Source organism: Salarias fasciatus, chromosome 10 (genome assembly GCF_902148845.1).
Source record: "Salarias fasciatus chromosome 10, fSalaFa1.1, whole genome shotgun sequence".
Classification (NCBI taxonomy): Eukaryota; Metazoa; Chordata; class Actinopteri; order Blenniiformes; family Blenniidae; genus Salarias; species Salarias fasciatus.
Genome location: NC_043754.1, coordinates 15,343,293 through 15,364,754, shown reverse-complemented (window position 1 = coordinate 15,364,754; position 21,462 = coordinate 15,343,293). Strand labels below are relative to the sequence as shown.

The 21,462-nt window shown below is 41.2% G+C and overlaps 1 protein-coding gene across 1 annotated transcript in view; it reads left to right on the top strand.

The window, feature by feature from the left end:
- The first annotated feature begins 402 nt into the window (after positions 1-402).
- The window catches only part of fstl4 (follistatin-like 4), a 189,705-nt gene continuing 168,645 nt past the window's right edge, over positions 403-21,462 (top strand). Inside the window, exons 1-2 of the mRNA XM_030100616.1 lie at positions 403-462; positions 14,828-14,989. Coding sequence (XP_029956476.1) covers positions 14,837-14,989 — 153 coding nt within the window. The 5' untranslated portion in view covers positions 403-462; positions 14,828-14,836. The remainder of the gene's footprint in view (positions 463-14,827; positions 14,990-21,462) is intronic.

Here is a 21,462-nt window from a genome sequence, read left to right as displayed (position 1 = left end):
CAGGGCGTCGGGACACGCGCGCACAACATGCAGGCGTCGTGCACACACAGGTGTCACTTTGTGGCGCGATGGATCTGCAGATGCAGCCTCACCGCATTCGGCGTGCAGCGGCTGACGTCAGGAGCGGCGCGGCGCGAGAGGAGTTGAAATAGGGCAGAGCAGGAGCGCAGCGCGGAGAGGAGAGCAGCAGCAGCACGAGGAGCCGGAGCATGGCGAGCCGCCGCTGAGAGTTTGGGAAAACCTGCCGCTTCTCGTACAGCAGTCCGCGCTTCATCCCAACCTTTTTCAACCTGCCTTCGTGCGCGGTGGAACTAAGCAGAGCGCAGTTTTTTTTCTTTTTTCTTTTTTTTTTTTTTTTTTTTTTTTTGGATCAGTCCCTGCCTGAAAATCCCTGGCATATTTGCACGAATTTCCTCTTCTTCTTTTTGTTTTCCCGCGTCACCTTGCCTCGGAATATCACAGGTAAGACGGAAGCTGTATTCTCTAAGGTGCACTGGGTGGCTTGGTGCTTATTTATTGTTTATTTCCTCACAAGTTTGGTCGCTTTAAATGCATGACGCTGCTCTGCCCGCAATGTTTGCAGCAGGAGTGTGAGTGAATGGAAACTGTGAAGCAGGGTGGCGGTGGTTTGTGTGCGTGTGGTTTTTCTTTCTTTCTTTTTTTTTTTTAATTTTGAATGAGTTTATAGCAGAGGAGAAACGCAGCAGTATGTGAGAGGGGCAGCCTTATAGCGCAGGGCGATGTCAATGACAATCTGTGGCAGTGTTTAACTACAGTTCCCGGCATGTCGCCTTTTGTCTGGCACAGAACCGGGTGTGATTAATCATTCAATATGACCAGATGTCAGCTTTTGGTAACCCTCGTCTTAGCGTGCGGGTGGCTCGGCTTGCTGGAAAACAACGGGGCACTGTGTGATAAATGGCTCCAGTTGAAGTCCTGTGCCCGGATGCGCCAGGTTTGCTCACGCAGCGCAGGGACTGAGATGATAACACAGCGAGACACGCACATCCCTCGCTGGGCTCTCTGGCATGGATTCCCGGTCCCGACACCCCCTCCCTCCACTCCCACTCTACCTCCTCCTTCGCCCGACGGCCAATTTGTTTGGCAGGACGCTGGCAAGACTCAATCTTTTGACGATCAGTGTCTTATGGAGCTCATACACCCTTCAGATACGCGCGTGCATGCAAACTCTCAAGAGTTAAAAGGCGGGGAGGGGGGGGAAAGAAGCTCCAAACAAGACAAGATTTTCTTGTCTGATTGTGGTAAATGAGCTGCTTCAGCGCGCCCTCATGGGAAAATCCTATCAGTGTCACCAGAGAGCTGGCACAGCGGCAGCAAAGCCTCCGTGACGGCCAGCCGGGTGGGAAATGAGGATTGGTCCGCGCGCACAGCCGTGATACAGCGTATATTGCACCGGAGCTCTCCATGGTGCTGGAAACACTCCACTCTCTCTCTCTCTCTCTCTCTCCCGCTCTCTCTCTCTCTCTTTCTCTCTCTCTCTCTCTCTGATTTTCTTGGGTTCCCTCTCTACCTGGAACCAGATGTGGAAACGGCATCCAGCAGCAGAATTATATCCATTCATCACTGTGCTGTCTAAAATAAATAAATAAATAAATACATACATACAATCCTAGCTTTTCAGATTTCTGTGGGCCAACAACCCATACACAAGCACACTGGAACCCCCCCCCCCCCCCCCCCCCCCACACACACACACACACACACACTTAACAGCAAGCATGTGTCCAAGCATGTGCATGGATCAATATTCACCCTAACCCCGGAGGAGAATATTAATGACAGTAGATCTCAGATGAATCAGCTCCTGCTACAGGCTGTCTGCCCACTGGACTCGTGATTTACAACCCCAATGCACCCTTCAGACTTTTTACCCTCAGTCATTCTTTACTGGACAAAACAAACAAGCAAGCATGTGACAACACACATGCTGAGTCAGTAAATGCTCTGATTTGTAGAAATGCCACAATCACATAAGACATGACAACTGGTGAGGGGGACACCATGTCCTGAACCCTGTCAGAGCAGTTCTGCAGCTCACCCCAGGGTCGGGTTGAGAAATAATGATGTAGCCCAGAATAGAGACTCATTCGGGCATACTGTAGTTTGCAATCTGGTGTGTAACTTATTAGCTGTCTCACATAGAACCATTACAGCGCGGTGTCCAGCAGATTATGGCTGCTTGTAGCGCTTCAGAGACAGCCTAATAGTGGGATGACTCACACACTTACCAACTGACAAGCAAGACACATTGATGTACCTACACATATACGCACACGGGCCAAGTAAAATCCTCTCTGCTCACATTCCGGTTATTAGAACTGAATTAGGCTTCTGGAGTGTACTCATGTTTTAACTACCGAATTTTTGCAAACTATCTTGAAGTAGTGTGTGTGTGTCATGTGAGAATTTGAAGGATGGCAGTAGAAGTCTGAGCTCCTGTTGTGTAAGGGAACCTCACGCTCCCACAGGTTTTGCGAGGCATGCTACATAAGCTATTCTTAGTCTGACAGTCTATTTATCCATGTCTCCAGACTGCATTTGAATGCATCATCATAAGCATGTAATTGACTTTTCAAGTGACACTGACACAATATAAGCTGCAGTCAGCTATCCTTCTCCAATAAACTGTAACACAGGGTCAATGATGCTGTTGTTTTTGTCGTTAGTGATTGCACAATCAAGTAGTTTAAGTCATTTTTAGGGGTTATCTATTGTGTTGATTCTTGATTGATTTCAGATTATTTATCAAACACGCAAAAGTAAACTCCAAACACAGTGTAGTCTGAACTTGAGAATGTGACACATGTAAGATGGTCAGAGCATTTCTTGTTTCCACAAGGTCAAATGTCAAAGTCTGCAACAACACTGGGTTGGACGTTAAAAAGCTTAATAATACTAGTCGTTATGCTTTTCCACACACTGCTCACATTGTGACTCAAATGGAAGTTTAAAGTTGTGTCTTACTAAACTGCAGAACAGAGAAGCAATTTGATGGGTCCAACTGCAGTTTTCTCTAAATCCATTTTATGGTAAGTATCCACTGGGAAAGCAATAAAACTACAAAGTTCTTACTTCCGCTGGGTTTTAAGCTTAAAATGTCTGTATTCATTTATTTATTTACCATGGGATGGGAGGAAAAAAATAAAATAAAACATCAATAACTTTTCTGAGATCACACTCTTGTGTAACAGTTAACGTTCTGGCCTCACAGTGAGTATGTCCACTGTTTATGACTGGGATTCCTTTTGTGAGGAAGCGTGGATTTTTTCATTTGAGGTAAACTGCCCATAAGTATAAAGGTGAATGTCTAAAGGTTATAGTATAAGGGTATAGAGGTTGTCTGTCTCTCTGTCTGTCCTGTGATGGACTGCCGACGTCTCCAGGTTGTTCCCTGACTTCATCCATCCTCAGTACAGTGAGATACAGTACAGAAGGGTGGATGGACTGTGAGTGCTGATGAGCATGAATTAAAAGATTAAAATGTTTATTTAAATATTAATTGTCATGACTTGCTCATGGGGCTGCTAATTTGCTGTGTTTTTTTTATTTTTTTTTATTTCTTCTTTTCATGACCCGCATCTTTTTTTATTGAAGAAGACACAGCAGCCTCCAAACAGTCCATGTATTAAAAAGCCCTGGATGACACTTCCATGTAACATTTAATTAGAATAAATTACATTTTTTGTATCAATTACAACTCCCCACTTGGTGAACAGTTTAAATGCTTGGCATCACATCGCCCAAACCCCATGCAGAGCCCGTCTAATCAGGAGCAGGATTTATTTTCACACAACAAAGCTATCCCCCCAGGTAAACTCTACCCGCTTCCCTTTCTGTATTTTTACGCCTGGTGACTTTGCTTTGCAAATTTAACAAAGACCTATAATGAGCCATACTTCAAAACAAAGGTAAAAAAAAAATAAAAAAAAAAAAAAAAATACAGGCATTACAGATGGTGAGTCACACTCTTGTGGCCTGGCTCTTTCACCATACACTCCCATTCTGATGGGACTGACAAGATTAGTTTTAAATTGAACAGATGAAATTCTTTCTGGAGGGTTTAACAGGGGGCACGTTGACACTCACACCCACTCATACCCAGAGAAATATAACTCTGATTAAAATGAGGCCTGTGACAATGGAAAGCACTTAATATGAATGACACCGAAACTGAGGCGGGCTAGTAACCTGCTCCATTAGATTTTATACATTTTCATTCCGCGGAGACATTACGGGGCCTGTCGGCTCACCTGATATGTTCCCGGCGCTCCCTGCAGTGCAGGACTGCAAAGTGTGGGCAGCACGGTTCACTTGAAATTCCGATCACTAATGTTGAACTTCTAGAAATGACCTTTACTGCTGCATCCCATATGAACACAGCAGCTGAGCTCTGAGTATCAGCTGCGCAGCTCTGAGCAAATAGTGCCCGCCGCTTCCTCTGCCTGAAAGGAGGAAACTGACGAAAGAGTCAGAGGAGAGAAAGAAGTGAGAAGAGGGGTTACGGAAAGGTCGCGCCAGCATATCTGTTTTCTGGTTTGAATTTATTCAGCCATCTGCCTGTCCCTTTTTTATGCAGTTATTCCTTATTCCCCTGTCTAATACTGAGGAAATTCTGTATTTTTTTTAGAGAAAAAAAGAAAAAAAAAATCCAATCTTATTTGACAGAGTGGCATGATTTAAGGCTGTCTCGAAATGTTACGCCACACAGACATATTGTGTATTGGATCTGTTCCAGAGGGAAGACCTGAGGTTAATCACCAGTCATTATTGGTCAACTGCATATAAAATGTAAACCGTTCAGTGGTTTGAGGCCACAGATGAAGATAAATAGAATTAGCTTTGATTAACCTTTCAGATCTCCGGGAACAGCATCAATAAGGAGACCTTTGAGCAGAGATTAGTGTTTTTGTCACATAAGCTGGTCAAAATGTCAAAAATCTACTTATAAGCTAAAATCAATAATTTGACTTTAAACATATATAATGGTCTGTGTCCCTCAATCATCTGAAGATTTGAGCATGATCAAGTGTCTGTTTTTCACCATTGACTAGTTTCTTACATGAATGACCAGAAGATGAATTTTATTCTGCAAGACCTGACGCAGGTGCTTTTGATTCCCTTTGTGAGCATATGTCCTGCTATTGCACTCAGCAAATTAAATTTCAAATCACACGTGAAGACTTGAAGCTGCAGAGGGATGAGTGCTGAAACCCCCAGGGCTGAGTTTGACAGCCTGTCAACAAAGCACACGAGGCTACTGGGAAGTCAAAGTGCTTCAGGGTAAATCACATTGGATTTGATTTTTTTTTTTTTTTTTTTTTTTAAAGGATGATTTGCAATCACCTGCACACAGCTAGTCTTTCTTGTTTCCATCATTTAATTAAAATCTAGGTATGACTCATGAATGTTACAGTACAGAAATGCTTCCCCTCATCACCGTCTGACTGCTGCGTGGCTTTAGAGGACCACACATGGTTACTCTCAGATTTAAGCCTGTCTGCTCTGCTCTGCAGCAGTGATGTACGACGTCTCTGAATGTGTTTTCCTCTGTATTTCCAATGCAGATACCGCTCCTGTTATTTGCTTCGCTCTCCTATAGCTGTATAATTGTTATCCGAGCGGCCCACTCTGTCGTGGCACTGCAGATCTCCCTGATATCCTTGCTGCTCTTACAGCCATGTCATACAGCCTGCAGGGGATTTATGGATTTAACAAGTCACTCGCTGTTTGTGCGTCTTTCAGACAAACCTGACAAGCAGGATGAGGTTTTTTTTTTTTTACACCCAAGGGCTGCCGATCTATGCACGGAAACATGTCAGGAAAAAGCCCAAAAGTCAATACCAAAAAAAGCAAAGTGTTACAGGAAGAGAATCAAGCATGGCACAGGAGATGGGTGCACTTCTCTTTCTCCTTCTCTCTATTACCAGTCTCAAGATGTGGTCTTATTACTACCTAACAGCCTGAAGCTCTGTCTCTTCTATGGAGACAGAAAGTGGCAGAGAGAGTGTCAGACAATAATTAATTTGGAGCAAAAACAGGAGAAGCCATGCTGATAAGGATATCTTGTGTTAAAGCGCCACAACCTTCATTGTATTTTGTCTGGGGTCTTTTTTCCCCTGCCTTTTCAGGGAAGGCCAACGCATTATTTTCTCTTTCTCAAACTTACATTTCAGCACAATCTGAAAAGGCACATGTGCTCTTGTTTTCCGACAAAATGAATTCATTAACTTTTCTATCACCGCCGCCATATGTTTTTGTCCCATGTTTTAATTGCTTTAATGGTTTCCTTATTGTTGCCCACATGATTGTTTTCTGGCGTTTGTGGCTGCTTGCATGTCTGGTATTTCTGTTTCGATTACTGTCTTTAACAAAGAGCTACACTTTTACTCTTTTCTCAACTTTGTTGCTTTTTATGCAATTCCTCATATTAAGCAGATATTGCAAAGGCCATTTTAAATTAAATGCGTTTCAGTGATTTTGTTCAATTAATTCATAAGTTAATTATATTGCACATGGCATTGCAACTCAGAATACATGGCCATTATTCTAAGTTCACTCTGTTTCGGTAGTAAAAACAAACTCCCAGCAGGTCTTATCAACAAATTTCACCAACGTGCCAAAAACCAGTTGTGCCATTTGCATGAATCACATACTTTCTCTCACAGCAACACCACTCTACTGTGTTTAACAACAATTGTGACATGTTTGTACTCCAGTTGTCACAAGACAAAAATCACAAAAATAAACAAAATATTTTTTTGGTAAAAAAATTGATATTTGCTGCCATAAAAAATATGAGGGATTAAACTGTTTCGACAAAGCAAGGCTATTGTTTCATCTTGTTATATTTCTGAGAAAAAGTGGGTTGTCTCCAACCTTTTTGTGCACCATAAATACTTAAAACAACATAACTGACAACTGATCACACTACTAATGAATAGCAGCTGTAAATACATAAATATGTATTTTCTCATCTTCAAATATCTTAATTTCAAGTCAGAGCTCTAAGAAAAAGTGTTTCATTCTATTAGGTGAGACTAATTTTCCCATTACTGTAAATGTGACTGTCTGCCTCACTGTGTTTATACAGTCGGGATCGACTTTAGCTCACTACAAGTTGGCTGAAGTGGTATAAAAAAAAAGAAAAAGAAAAGAAAAGAAACACAAAAACCCGAGCTTTGTTTTGCAGACATGTTTCAAGTATAAATTTAAAGTCAAAACCTTTTCAGCTCTTGGTCTTCACCACATCCTGAGAACAGTGTTGGGATTTTCAGCTTGTTTATTTTTCTGTGTTCATTTTATACTTTTATTAGTTTTTGTGTGGCTTGGTGTGTTTGTGTCTCGCCAGGCTTGTAGTGTGGAGATTTATCTGAGCTGCTTGTTCAAGCAACAGTTGCAGAAAGAAGTTTAAAGAAGGTCAAATGCAGTAAAGATGTGGGCAGTAGAACTATGGCAGGGTTTACAAGGAGGGGATCTGTGGAGAAGTGTAAATACTATCGTGAGGTGAAAGTTTAAAGGGAGAAGTTATACAAGTATGACCAAATATGCTAAACATGAAGTTGCTCTTACAGAATTGACTAACAAAAGATAATATATTATTGATGTAAACTAGAAATGTGACAGTTTGTAACTACAGGTCTATTTTTTGTTGCTGATTTCTGCTCCTACTCTTCATTTTTTTGAGGAGCAGGAGGGTTGGTTTATTTATTCCTAAATATTTTCATTTTCAATTTTATATCTGGTTAAAAAAGATCTGTTATTATCAATCAGGCCATCATTTGATTAATAAATGTATGCAGCATGGATGCATTGTGGGTCATTTTCTTGCAGTATCTTTCGAAAGGAAAGATTGTTAGACTACTGCTGTATTTAAAAAAAAAAAAAGTCCTGATTTCATACTGTACCACTAGAAGGTTTACCTTTCTTTTTACTCTTTGTCAAGAAAAATTGATTTATTATAATATTACTTTGTGTGTGTGCTATTTCTAACAACCATGTCAAAGAGTATAAGGTATGCGCACCCAGTGTTTAACAAATGTATTAACATTAAACAGACCGATTCTGTCATGACTGTATTGTAGCTTAAAGTACTGAGGAAAAAAAAAAAAAAACAAACATTAAAAGAAGAAACGAAGAACACTTTTTTTTATTATCCATTTTGTGTTTGGTGATGGTTGCAAATTCAAAAAGTGTGTGTTAACCCTCCACACGGGGCCAATTTGAAGCAGTGAACAAGAAGAATGCAGAAGTCAGTTTAACACACCCGAGCAGATTAAGGCGAGACCCAGTCATTTTCTTTCTTGTTCCTGCTAAGTCATCTTTAATTAGATCATTTCATTCTTAATTAGCTCCAACTTTTCTGGGAGAATAAAAGCTTTTTAGCTGTGAGCTGTTTGGATCCAGAGCTGATAAAGCCTGCCAGCTTTTAAATAGTGCGCAGACAGCCTCCCATATTCTTTCCAAAGGCCAGTGCTTTTAAGCTTTTTACATTACAGTCAATGACCTTATCTTTCTGGGCTACTGGGCTATATAAATCCTTTTCGGGAAACACCACTTCAGAAGATTCTGACATTTATCACATTTCCAGTCATAAAATAGAAAAATAAAGGGAAGATCCTGAAAGGCGTCTGTTCACCTGTAGGTTCTGAGAGATAGCTCGGGTTAGAGTGTGTGATCCTGACGCTCGGTCTGCTGACAGATTGACGCCCCCAAATCTCCTCACTATCTCTGCCAGCCACATAAGAGCGCGAGTGAAATGTAGGCAAGCGGGTCGTGAAAACGTTTTGCACGAAGGCGATTCTCTCGGTGGCTCTATTTCATGCTACACAGACATCCGTCGAAAGGAGAAGTTGTTTGAAACCCGAAAGCAGGAAAACAGGTCGGCAGACGCCGGATGATAGCCGAGTGCGGCGGCACGTAGAGAGGTTCACTCCAAAATGGGACATGCAGAATTTGACAAAAGAAAAATGGCAACACTGACTTTTAGAAAACGACTGACAACTGGGATATTTTAGCCTCAACTGATACGTTAACCGTGAACGTCAGGGTGCTGTTACGTTGCCGAAAATCAAACTGGCTACAACATTAAAACACCCAGTGACAAAAGGTAGTTACTCCACGGTTAAATATGTGGTTCAACTGTACTAGAGAGAAAAGCAAAACTAAAAAAAAAAAACAAGACTATCAACAGGTTACGATGACACACTCAGCTATTGATAACACTGTGAGTGATTTTACTCTTCATCGTTGATGAAACGTGTGTCACTGACTCACTGGGACAACTTGTGAATGTGAGTGGCTGAAAAATCCAACAAGTAAGCAGATATCAACACAAACTGAAGTGAGGGAGAATGTTAACAGGCAGTAAATGTTCAGCTTTTTTGTGAAAAAGTAGGAGTTTAACCACTGAGAGGCTGAAGCAGCATCCACCCACTCCTCCCACTGATGAGCTGAGATCAGCTGGAGCGCCGCTCCTCCTGTCATCAGCTCAGAATCACACTGCGATTAATCCACCTCAGATCTTTAACTGTCCTAAATATACATCATTTACTAAAAAAGGAGAGAATATATAATTTATCACACTGTAATTTTTTATAGAACCGTGCAAAAATGATTGTCATCCTCTGTAGGGCTCTTACATTATTAAAAATCCTAGGTGGGTATTGAAAGCCATTTTGAGATAGAGTAACTCCCTTAATCTTAATGAATATTAATTGTAATTCATAATTCACATAATCTGCAGAAGCTTGTGAAATCCCCCAAAAGTCACTCCTATGTAATGAATTAATCTATTTATTTACCCTTGTGTGGATTTCAAAAGATTAAAGATCAGCTAAGAATGACTGCACGAGTGAAGTCACAGGTGTAAACTGGAGTATTGAAACGATGGTGATGATTTCAACCATTTTTTAAAGTATTAAAACAGAAACACTCATAAGCAACATAAGTTTTCTTCATGTTCTCTTCTTCTGTTGAACATCATAATTTTTACAACATTTACATGACATGACGGTTTCTCTGTTTAGTAATTGACATTAAGCTGACGGAGTGAGCTAAGTTTGGGACGGTTGTCCCGCTGGTGCTGCATGTGTTATTTGTGGCTGTGGCAGCAGCTACCTGGAGCGCTGCAGAGCTGGGACGGAGGAAGAGGAGGAGGAGGAGGAGAAGTGGCGCTCGGCTCCATTACTTGAATTTGTCTCAGAGCTCAGCTCGCTGGAGGCCCCCGCTCTGCTGCCGGACATGGCAGCAACCAAGAGGCTGGAGGCCGGCAAAAAGTGCTGCTTTACATGCCAGATTTGAATTTGGCTGGAGTTGAGGTCTCTTGATAAACATGCCATTTTTGCTGAGCTCATTTAGTTAAATTTTCGGGGAGGAATATTGACTCTGTTGTGACTGTAGTCACCAAAATAACGATTTTATTTTACAACTGTCAGCTAAATGAAATGACAACATATGTCCTTTGCTCCCATTGTGTCTCCTGCTGGAGAGTTTTGTTCCTTGAACATTATCGCATAGTTTCTGAGCACGCACAGCTGTTACATTTGGATAGACTTATTGGCATTACAACCCGTAATATGTAGAAAGAAATGCATTACCGGATCTTTGTTTTTTGTCGTGTGGGACGAGACGGTCTGATGATTTTACATTTAATGGGATTGTTGCAGCTGCAGCAGCTCACTTAGCGATAATGTCGCTGTTCAGATTATTGTCTACTCTATTGCTGTTGTCAATACAGATTCTCTACAGGCTTTCTGCAGTGTATTAGATTCAGATGCTCACCCACAGATTACAATCAGTTCAATCAATAAGCACGACCTGCAGAATCACTGTGACGTCTGGAGGAGAAAATGTGTGACACAAAGAAAACAAGAAACATGAGTCTGCGCCGCTGTGGCACATTATAGTTTCTGGGATCCATATGTGATATTGCAGACACATATCACCATTAGCCGCTGCCTGACAGTTTATGTGTGCACCTAGGAGCTCAGGCCTCTGCAGTTCTTCACTCCGAGAAAGAAACCCGTGTTGTTGTATATGTTTGGGAGCCTCAGAAAGAATCACAAAATCAAACACGTTTCTTTTGTTGACTCAATAAGTATTTGTTTTACCGAGTTCAAAATTCTGTTTCGTTCTAATTTGACCCTTTTTTCATGAGTTCAACCAGCGAGTGTTCAACCAATGAGAATAAGTTGAAATTTCATGCATTTCATGAAATTGGGATCAGTGTATCAATCTGCTAAATGTGAGTGACATTTCCCTTGTATTGAGCAGCATTCAGTCAGCTGATGGCAAGAGAATGTGTTTCTCTAGGACACACTTTGACACTCTGACAGTGAGTTTCCATAGTAGGCATTTTTTGAACCAGTGGGATCGTCACCAGATAATCTCTCCTGATGAAACTGATCTGGGTTGATCCAATATGGAGAGTGCAGGGAAGCATTTCCTGTGAATCTAAGTAGAGAAGGTGTTACAATGCAAAACAAACACTTCCTGATGCATTGCAGTCGTGCAAATGAAAGGTTTACTTTTCCACTTTCCTCTCTTTCAGCTCTTCTTTGTGAATCTTTTAATGCAAACTTGATATTCAAGTAATGTCTACCGGTTCATAAATTAAAAAGTAAAAATAAAATAAAATAAAAAAAACACATCTCTGAACCAGTTTTCCTTTAATGTACATGAAGAAATTCAATAATGGAATAAAAATCAGAGCTGAAAAGGGAGACAGGCCCGCCGCAGGCAGCTCTACAGGACGCTTCGGGCCCTGAACAATGCTTCAGTGCTGAGGAAAATTGGAAGTAAGAAACATGAAAAATGATAGATAGGGAAAAAGGTAGCCGGGACATGAGTAGACGCGTTTAACTTTCAGCGCACACCGAGTGTGTTTATATTGCAAGTCCATCACCGCAGCAGCGTGATCTGAGCAAAGCAGCTGAAGGGTGCTCTGCTTTATAAAGAATCTGCCTCTTTAAGCTTTTTAGCATTCTGCTCAAATAATGGCTTCCTCATAGAGTTTCTTACCCCTGATGAATTTCAAAATTGACCATTCAGTCCGCAGGACCAGGGCTTTGTTTGTGTGTGTGTGTGTGTGTGTGTGTGTGTGTTGTGTGTAGCCGTGGCTGAATGTGTGTTGCAGAGTGCAAGCAAATGTCAGGAGGCTCGGGCAGCGCATTAAGATCGTGACTGGCAGATCTCATTTGGGGTTTAATTTCACAAGGCAGAGCACTCATCGAGGAGGATCCACTCCCCTCGGGCTCGCCAGATGAAGAATGCCGCCGTTTCTCTCAAGTGACGTAAACGTCTGACAGGACTTGTGTGGTTGTGCTGTTTGTGTGCAGTTAGCAGGAGTGTATTTATCTGACTGTCACATTAAAAACAGTGTGTGTGACAAAATAATCTTAACTCAAGGGTCTAATTTTTGCTTTTTTTTTATTTTGGATCTTTCAGCCACATTTCACAGTCTGTCAGCTGTACCTACACAGCTTTATCCGTTGAAGAGGATTGTGAAACATTATGTATTGTTACACACTGAATCAGACATTATGAGGCGCTGAGGGAAAATTCCTTTTGCACGCTACTTGCTGTTGCTTTAAATAAATCTTGCTGATAATGAAATTGGGATTCTAAGAAAGCTGGGGGATGGAAAAAAAGGAGTGTAAAAAGAAACTGAATGCAGTTGTGTATATTTCATTTGATAGTCATTTTCATCTGAAGGTAGTGCAAAGGGAACACAACAGATACTCCCGCTCTACAGCTGCTCATCTTTTAACCAAATCTACAGGAAAATTTGTGTTGTTTCAGAACTTGACGTGTATTTCTAACTCTTTTTTCATTGTGTGTTTTTACCTCAAGATGCATTAAAGGTTTTGAGTGGGCAGTCAATCTGGCGAGCATCTTTTACGGTGGAACCATGTTTTATGTGATTTCTCATATTTCCATAGAAAATAATTGTATGTTAAAATCTTTTGCCTCACAGAGATTTGTCTAAATACCAGTATGACTGCACAAGGTTGTGTTTGTACTCATAGTCGCTTGTGAAAACTCTATTTGTGCTATTTCAATGGGTTTTCTTCGTTTATTGCAAAAATAGGTCAAAGTCACACAAATAATAAAGCAGCAGGACCCCGGATTACAGGAGTTCAAGGTGAATCTCGCCTTTTTTGCGATAGTTAATATTCTCTTGAGGCGCTGCTGCAGGCACTTAACACCGTAAACTCCAGCATTGTTTTAGATGCATCGTGTGTTTTTGTGCCCTTGTAGCAATTCAACCGCAAACTTTATGGCCCCCTGAGGAAAATTTGTTGTCAGGCTGTTCTCGCTGTAAAACACACAATAAAGTAACATTATAAAACTACGGGCCACAGTAAAAACCGTAAACACATTACTTGATGGCACAATAACACACGTGACAAACTGTCGTGTCGCGCTTTAAAACCGCAGTTGACGATTCTCCATGAAAGCTGGAATGCTTGGGATATCTAGAAATCTTCCTTATCAGTGCAGAGAGGGTAGATAATGCAGGAGGTCAGCACAAACTCGGAAACACCCGTGCAATGCATTACAAACCCACTGACCCCACAGAAATACTGATAAATGATTCAAGGTAGACGTGAAGGCAGGGTTAGATCAATGTCCTGCAGGCAGTAAATGTAACTCAAGGCAGCGGCGTTACAGCTTGATATGTTTGTGTTTTTCTGTATTTCGTTACGCAGCTAATTTGTTTCCACAGTTTCACGTCGAGCTCACATCGAGGATTATGTTTTACTGCTACGTTCTTAATGTTTCCCCTCCTCATATAATACAGTTGGATGCTTCATTCGCTTTTAACAGTAAATCTCCTAAAGCACTGTCATTTAATACACACTTTAATGTTTCTATTATTACATGAGCTTTCGATGTTTTTGTACGGTTTAAAAAAAGCAAATCTTTCAATAGATCAACTGCTGGTGGTTTTTACTCCATGTTTTTGCACACAATAGTGTAGTTTTTTTTTCTTTTCTCTTTCCTGAGGATGTGTGTGTTTCCTTGAGTGTGCACGTGTCACAGCAGTGAAGCTGATCTTCGGAGTTTATATTTTAAGCTCCCGAGCCCCTCCACCATTTGCGACATCAGAGAGCTGTCTCTTTGTTGACATCAAAAGAGTTTTCGGTGTCCTTTGTAATACAGATGATTATTCCCATCAGTACGGGCTTTGATGTTTACATAGCTGCATTATGCTGTGTGCGTGCATGTGTGCGTGCACGCGTGTGCTTATGAGTGTGTAGTGCTTAGTTCGCTTGGTCTCTGAACATGCCACCGACACCATTTCTGGTGTCCTTGCATGTTCTGAATATATCAAAATCCACATCTTTGTAAACATAAAAAACGTTTGGGAATACATGAGCATAATGACTAACCATCCAGTAAAAACTGAGGTGTTTAAGACTTAAAACTGTCATTCTTACCTCCCTATCGCCGCCACTTGATGAGTCATGTTTAAAAATGCAGCTAATGAGTGATTTTCCTGACGTCTGTTTCACTTCTGTTCAGCCTTTTCTCGCCGCAAACGCTGTAGATTGGGGGAAGATTTCAGCTCATCTGTCTTTATCTCCTCTGTGATGAACATGATGATGTGTTCTGGAGTAAATGAAGCCGTAAAAAAGACGCATCTGCATACAAATCGGATCACGACAGACTAAACTCACAGTTATGAAGTTAGAATATATTGTGACGGCAAAAGAACCGTGGCAAAACTTGAACGATTGGAAACTCTCCGACAGTGATGATCTGAGGATGTTTTTCTGCTTGGTGTTGTTATTTCTTCTCTCAGATAAGCCTCATGGGCAGCCTGGGGGTTTGGGCGCTGGCTGTGGCCGCTCTGCTGGGAACGTCAGGGTGCTGCCTGGCTGAAGGGCACAAGAGCAGCAGCAGAAGAGGGAGCACGGATACAGCCGGCGTGTCACGTACCTCCTCCCAGGAGTCACGCTACATGGTAAGTAGAAGCGCACGCACGCACACACACACACACACACACACACACACACACACACACACACACACACACACACACACACACACACACACACACACACAGAGCGAATGAACTGCTTCCCACTGAGGCCATCATCGCTGCTCTCTTTCAAGCTAGGGGGAATGTTTATGGTGATATACAGCAAATTAATCTTATCAACCGCAAATCATATCAAGGCTGCAAAGAAAAGTGAAGCAGTTCAAAGAGTTTAAACCACTTTTGTCAATTGTTTCGTTGTTCAGTTCCTATAAAACTGCAATCCCGCGCTATGAGCTCCAGCAGGAGGAGATAAATCATCTTTTGCATCTACTTGAAAGTTGTTTTGTTGTTTTGCGTTTTTCATAAACTCAGACGGTATAATTAAATACCAAGCCCACACATGCTCTAACGTCAGTGATTCATTGGTGTTGATACATAAACTCACAGGACTTCTACAGCATCTTCTTTCATTTGATGTTTTTTTCTCTTATTCCCATCTGTTGTGGTATGAGTTTCTCTGGAACTATGAAAAAGTTTATGTCGAGGCCAACTTCAATGAAAAACGTACTTCATATGACAAAGTAACTTTCAGCATCCGGCCTCTTATTTGATTAATTAGTTAATTATGTACCTGGCCAAGTGAGTTCAGGCTTCAGAAAGCAAATGTGGCAGGAATAAACAAGCGCCGACTCAGATCAAGCTTCAGCAGCAGGCATACGGTGAGATGGGATGCAAGGTTCCTCCAGACGGCTCAGGGCCCTCGTCAGGGCTGGCAGATGGTAAAGGATACACCAACGGGATGTTTTGAGTCAAAGAGCAGCCCCTTGTGCTGTTTAACAATGATCACCAATTGGAACAAGAAAAATTGACATCTGTGTCTTCATTTGTCGATAGTCGCTCTCATTGCTGATCCGCACAAACCTTGTTTCAGCTTAATTAAAGTACAATGGTAGATGGATGCCCACCCAGAGGTGTGTGTCGTGCATCTAAACGTCTCCAACTCAACCCAGCTCTGTTTAATTTGGGCTTTATTGCACGTTTTAGTACATCGGCCTACTGCTTTCTTTTTGAGCTTCTTTTTAGAAACCAGTTTTTTTGTTGTTTTTTTTTGTTTATCCATTTCACACAGTTGCTTGCAGAATAGCAGAAAGGGTTAAAGGACAGCGTAAAAATAACTAACCCTGTGGGAAACATAGTCACTGCCAGCAGAAATTACCCCCCCACCCCAACCTGTGTTCTTTGCACAAAAGATCATTAAACATGAAACGTTACCACATTCTCAAATACATGCAGACATAAACGTATACTGTGCTGACTTGTAGAGCTTTGTAAAGTGACGCATGTCCAGTCTCTTGCCTCTTCCAAATCTCTGTCACTTTAGGCTTTATACTAAGTTGGCGATCTGCTGAAGAATGTTTTATTGCACCGGTAAATGTGTCCACTGAAAATCCTTGATGCGCAGAAATATAAATAAAAACTGGGGGGCAAAAAAAAAAAACAACAACAAAAAAAAAAAAAGAACAACTCCCAGGCAATCCACCTCCCAACTATCTGGCCAGAATTGGAACTTAAAAAGCTGTCAATTGGTGCCAGAATTTAAAGTCAACCCTGGGGTGAGGCATGTGGACCCCTTGAATTTAGATATGCAGGACACATTCGCTAAGCCTTTGGGAATGAATAAATAGTGTCAGTTCTCTCTCTGACTAAAGCGCTTTCAGAACAACATAAAGCAAGTAAACAGACAAACAGCACAGTCACTTAGGGGAGCCTGAGACCCAAAACAGATGAATGACGAATTAAGAATAAAGAAGTCCCGATGAAACAACAGAATTGTTTTGATTTTTACTTCGTGTCACTTTCCTGAATACTTGCAGAAGAACCAACAACTCTGTGTTGAGAAATCTACTCATAAGTGCAGCAGCTCACGTCTCTTACAGTAAATAAGTGTTTTAGGAGAAACAAAATTTCGAATAACATGACAATTACTGAAGGTCTTCAAATATCCCTGTTTCCCTAGCTTTTTAGGACAAAAACAAATGTTTCTGATCTGAAACATTGAAACATGAACTGAAACATGGTCTGGGTTAAGAAATCAGTGTATATTTTGGTAATGTTAATACTTCCAGCCATTCAGAAACCATATATCCTTTGTCTTTCTTCTGATATATGTGCACAGATATTAATGTAACGTGAATGGATTGGATTGAGGAGTTGAGAGATGCTCTTCACGATGGTCTTGTTTCTGTATTCTCAAAGAAAACATTGATAGAAATGAAGAATACGCCAAATATTTGCCTGTTCAGTCTAGTGTGGGAGTTGCCTCCACATAAAGAGCCGAGCAGAGTGGCTAAGTGATTTCGCAGTATCCCCAGAGAGAGATGGAACAGTGTTCATTGGATTAGAGGTTTAGGAATAAGAGGGTTATGCATTGAATGAATGGGGACAAAAGAATGAAAATAGCCTTTTACCCATGGTAGCAGATTCTTCTCCTGTGTTTTTCAGTACTGGGGCAATCCCCACTACGTTTACATTCCGATTGTAACATAGACCCACAAAGCTTTAGTTTTTCTATTTTTTCCTTTCTTCCCGTTGCAGTCCCCAGAGAGTAGTTTCTCAGTTTTTGGGACTGTCTGAATAGTTTGCGCTCAAAGCAGAAGAAAACCTTTCAGGCAGACATATGCAGCGGTTACTATTATACGAAGCAATAATACTCTTCTCAACTATAATTACAGTGGTGGGACATACTGGCTGGGCCCGGCACAACCATCTGCTACATTGTGATGTGATAATCACACTTCCAAGCATCAGCCATTTTGTGTGCGACTAACATTTTGGAGGCGTTGTAAGATACTGAACTGGGTGTGTGTGGCGTTCCCCTTTTCAGGATGAATCATGGACACGATGGTTCAGATCGATATGAAGTAAAATAAAAGTTACTGATATTTTTTTTAAATGTAACCATCCTCATGAATGCACATTCTGACCAATGTCTCATCTGTTGACACTGGCTTTTAAAAGAAAATCCTGGCGTCAGCGTTAATGAAGCTTTAACTATGTTCAGCTGCTGGATGCATGAAAGAGGTCAAAACTGGATGAGTTTACCATGTGCACACATACATCATTAGTTTTAAACCCTTCATTAATCAATGGGTCATTGCATTAGATCAAGGCTGATGTAATCCATAGGGTAGCACACTCGCACAGTCCGAGGTCAAAGTCTTCCCTCGTTAATCTTAATCTCTGTGAAGGCGCAGTCAGCCCGATGTTTTCTTATTGCCAAACTTTTGGTCATTAAAGGAAATATTCACAGCCTCTCATGCTTCCAAGAAAACACAAACTTTTATTACTGAAACAACAATTATCTTAATGCTCAAAGCAGATTTCGTATTATTTGCATCCTCTCGTCTCTTAACAACTGTTTATATGTGTTCATTGTTAGTGTGGAAGTTATTCATGAAACACGATGTCTGCTCATGTCAGGAGCAAACGCAGCTATTTTTCAGTTCGGCTGTTAATTAAGAGCTACATCAGGTGGAAAACCAAAACAAAAACATGCCCAGCTTCCTGAAAGTATGATGTATAGCTGTTTGTGGAGGCAAGGGGGAAATTAATGATAAAGTTTAGAGTTAAAGATGTTGCCAGTGAGTTTCACTGGAGTACGAAGCCACATTAATGATGCTGAGAGAATCATTGGGATTCATTTGGCTTTATTTCTTACTTTATAAATATCAGAGTTACAGTGGTGCGTTACAGCTAACATACTATACAAAGACGTTTTTTTGCTGCAGACCTGATTGCTTATGGGAATAATTTGTCGAGGTATAAGCCTGATGAATGACTATCATAAGTCCCATCTTTCTATGCAACATGCATTGTGAATGTAGATGGAAGAAAGTGGTGATGACAAAGAAACTACTTTAGTTTTACTTTCCTGTCTCTCTGCCCTAATCAGGTGGTATATTCCGAACATCCAGCCGTCAATATGTCCCGTGTGGCACTACTGCCGGAGCCGCCTGCTTAACAAATACCCTGAAATTGCAATTCTGAGTCTGCATACAGCCAAATAACCCCAGCGGAAAGTTTTGTTGTTGCCTGGAATTAAGAGTACGGGGGAGACGCACGGAGAGTAAGTGGGCACGTACAACCATACGGGTCCCTGAAATGAAAGGTGTCTGCATAGCAACGAATTTCAGAAGAGTGAGGAGAAGGCATATTCCAGCAGACTTCATGAGCATACACAGACCGGCTTCAATTGCTCTGTTGTTCAAATTGCATCGCCACAAAATGTGAGTCCCGGTGGCAGCAGTGTCACAGGCTTGTTTGGTGTGGGTGTTGAAATGGCATCTGAGATGGAGCAATGTAGCATTCAGAGATATGTTTGTACTTGCTTTCCGTGAGGAGGCTATAGCCATTTTATTGAGTTTGTACACTTAAACTCGGCTGCCACCGCAAGACATAATAAACAAGCTCAATCTGCAACGGACCGTAACATCAATACCAGCACAATGCTATCACACATGTAGTGTTTTTCATTTCACTCCATACCAGCTCACACTGTAATGACTTATTTTTTTTAGTGAGTGAAGCCACAGAGAGGCTGGAAAGGCATTCATGCCAGCTTTATGTTCGATTGCTAAACCCCCCCCAAAAAGAACAAAAACAAAACAAAACATACACCCAAAAAAAAAAAAAAAAAAAATATATATATATATATATATATATATATATATATATATATATATATATATATATGTTTTATGTATATATGTATATGTTATATATATATATATGTTATATATATATATATATATATATATATATATATATATATATGTGTGTGTGTGTGTGTGTGTGTGTGTGTGTGTGTGTATATGTATGAACAACAGTATAGAGTATTTCTCATTTCTTGCTCAGAGGTTGTGGTCAGGTTGTTGCTTAATCTTGTGATCCCAGATGTGAAGCAAAATCTGTTGTTAAGAGACAACTAATTAAATAAGAAGTTCTTCCAGTCAGTTTTTCATGTAAGCTTTAGCATTCGAGTAAATAAATAAATAAAGTAACATATCCTGATTGATGGACTTCCTTGATGTTTCATTCCTGCAGTCAAGACGCTGACAGGTGCTGTGAATGTATTTCTCATTTCAGTACAAATCAAGTCTCCATGTCTGTTTTTTGTTGTGTATGTGACAGTGTGCGTCATATGTTTCATATGTTGCAATTTAACATGCTCGATATGCAGTCACTATACCCCAAGGCTAAGTAAAGTCACTGCAAGTAAGGAAACCAGCGTGAGGCTCAGAGGATAAAAAGCCTCAAATCCATGTTTTCTCCTCCTGTGCTTATCTGTCAGGACGGTCATAATGTTCATACATACTCCGCCTGAGCTGTATGTAAAAAAAACCCCATCCATTTACTCTCACAAAAAGAGTAGAGAAAAGAGTCAGATCGATCCAAATTGAAGCCCGGTGGGTTTCCACTATTTTCTCAAATGAATTTCTGGTGGTAATTACTTACATTTCTCCACCCAGTGATAGTTGCACTGAAACAGCCTCCTAATCAACCGTGTGTGATTGTTGGCATCTACTTTGCGGAAGTAAATTGCCTGGAATCACTTCTGAAATTCAGCAGTGTAAAAGTCCCTTAAACCAGCGTGTATGAAGTGTAATGACAAAAAAGACGGCTGGAGAGTCACAGTGGACAGCAGACAGTATTTTTAGAAATAGCCACCCTGCCTTTTCCGTCACCTCTATGCTTGGTTTGATTCCCTAATCAATTGATCAAACAGTGGCACTCGAGATGATGGAAGGCGGTGCTGATGAGCGCACTCAATTTTATCCTGCCATCATGAGGAAGCACGTCCGCAATTAAGATGGACAGATGGCAGAGGGAGGGAAGCGAGAGGGATGGAGATGTAGAGGCGAAGACGAAGCCAATGACAGGAGGCACTAAAACTGCTGTTTCTCATGAGGCTCTCGGTCTCCCGGGAGCCCGAGCGGGCCTCGCACACCCGCCGTGTTTTATCACTGAGCCTCATTATCGGTGACATCCACACGGAGGGACGAGAATGCAAAATGTCACGGCACTTCAATCGCCATCACATATCGGCTTCTTCCGAAGTGGCTTTGGTTTGAGAGGCCCGCCTCGTGCCCGTGCGTTTGCTCGGCGTCTATATTTCAAATTGAATTTTAAGTTGAGACACATTTATGCAGAAGTCTCTGTGCTCCAACAAGCACAAGTAATCAGGAACTAACAAGAACACAAAGCTCACAAACAAGCACAAACCAGCTGGACACAATAGATGAACATTACCGCTCTGTGTGATCTGATAATTGAATGTTTGACTCTTTGTTAATGTAGCTTTTAGGTCCAAAGCTGAGCGTAACAGAAGTTTGGAACAAGTTGTGACGGACCTAGTTGAAACGAGCTTTCTGAAAATATACTTTATTCTGTCACAC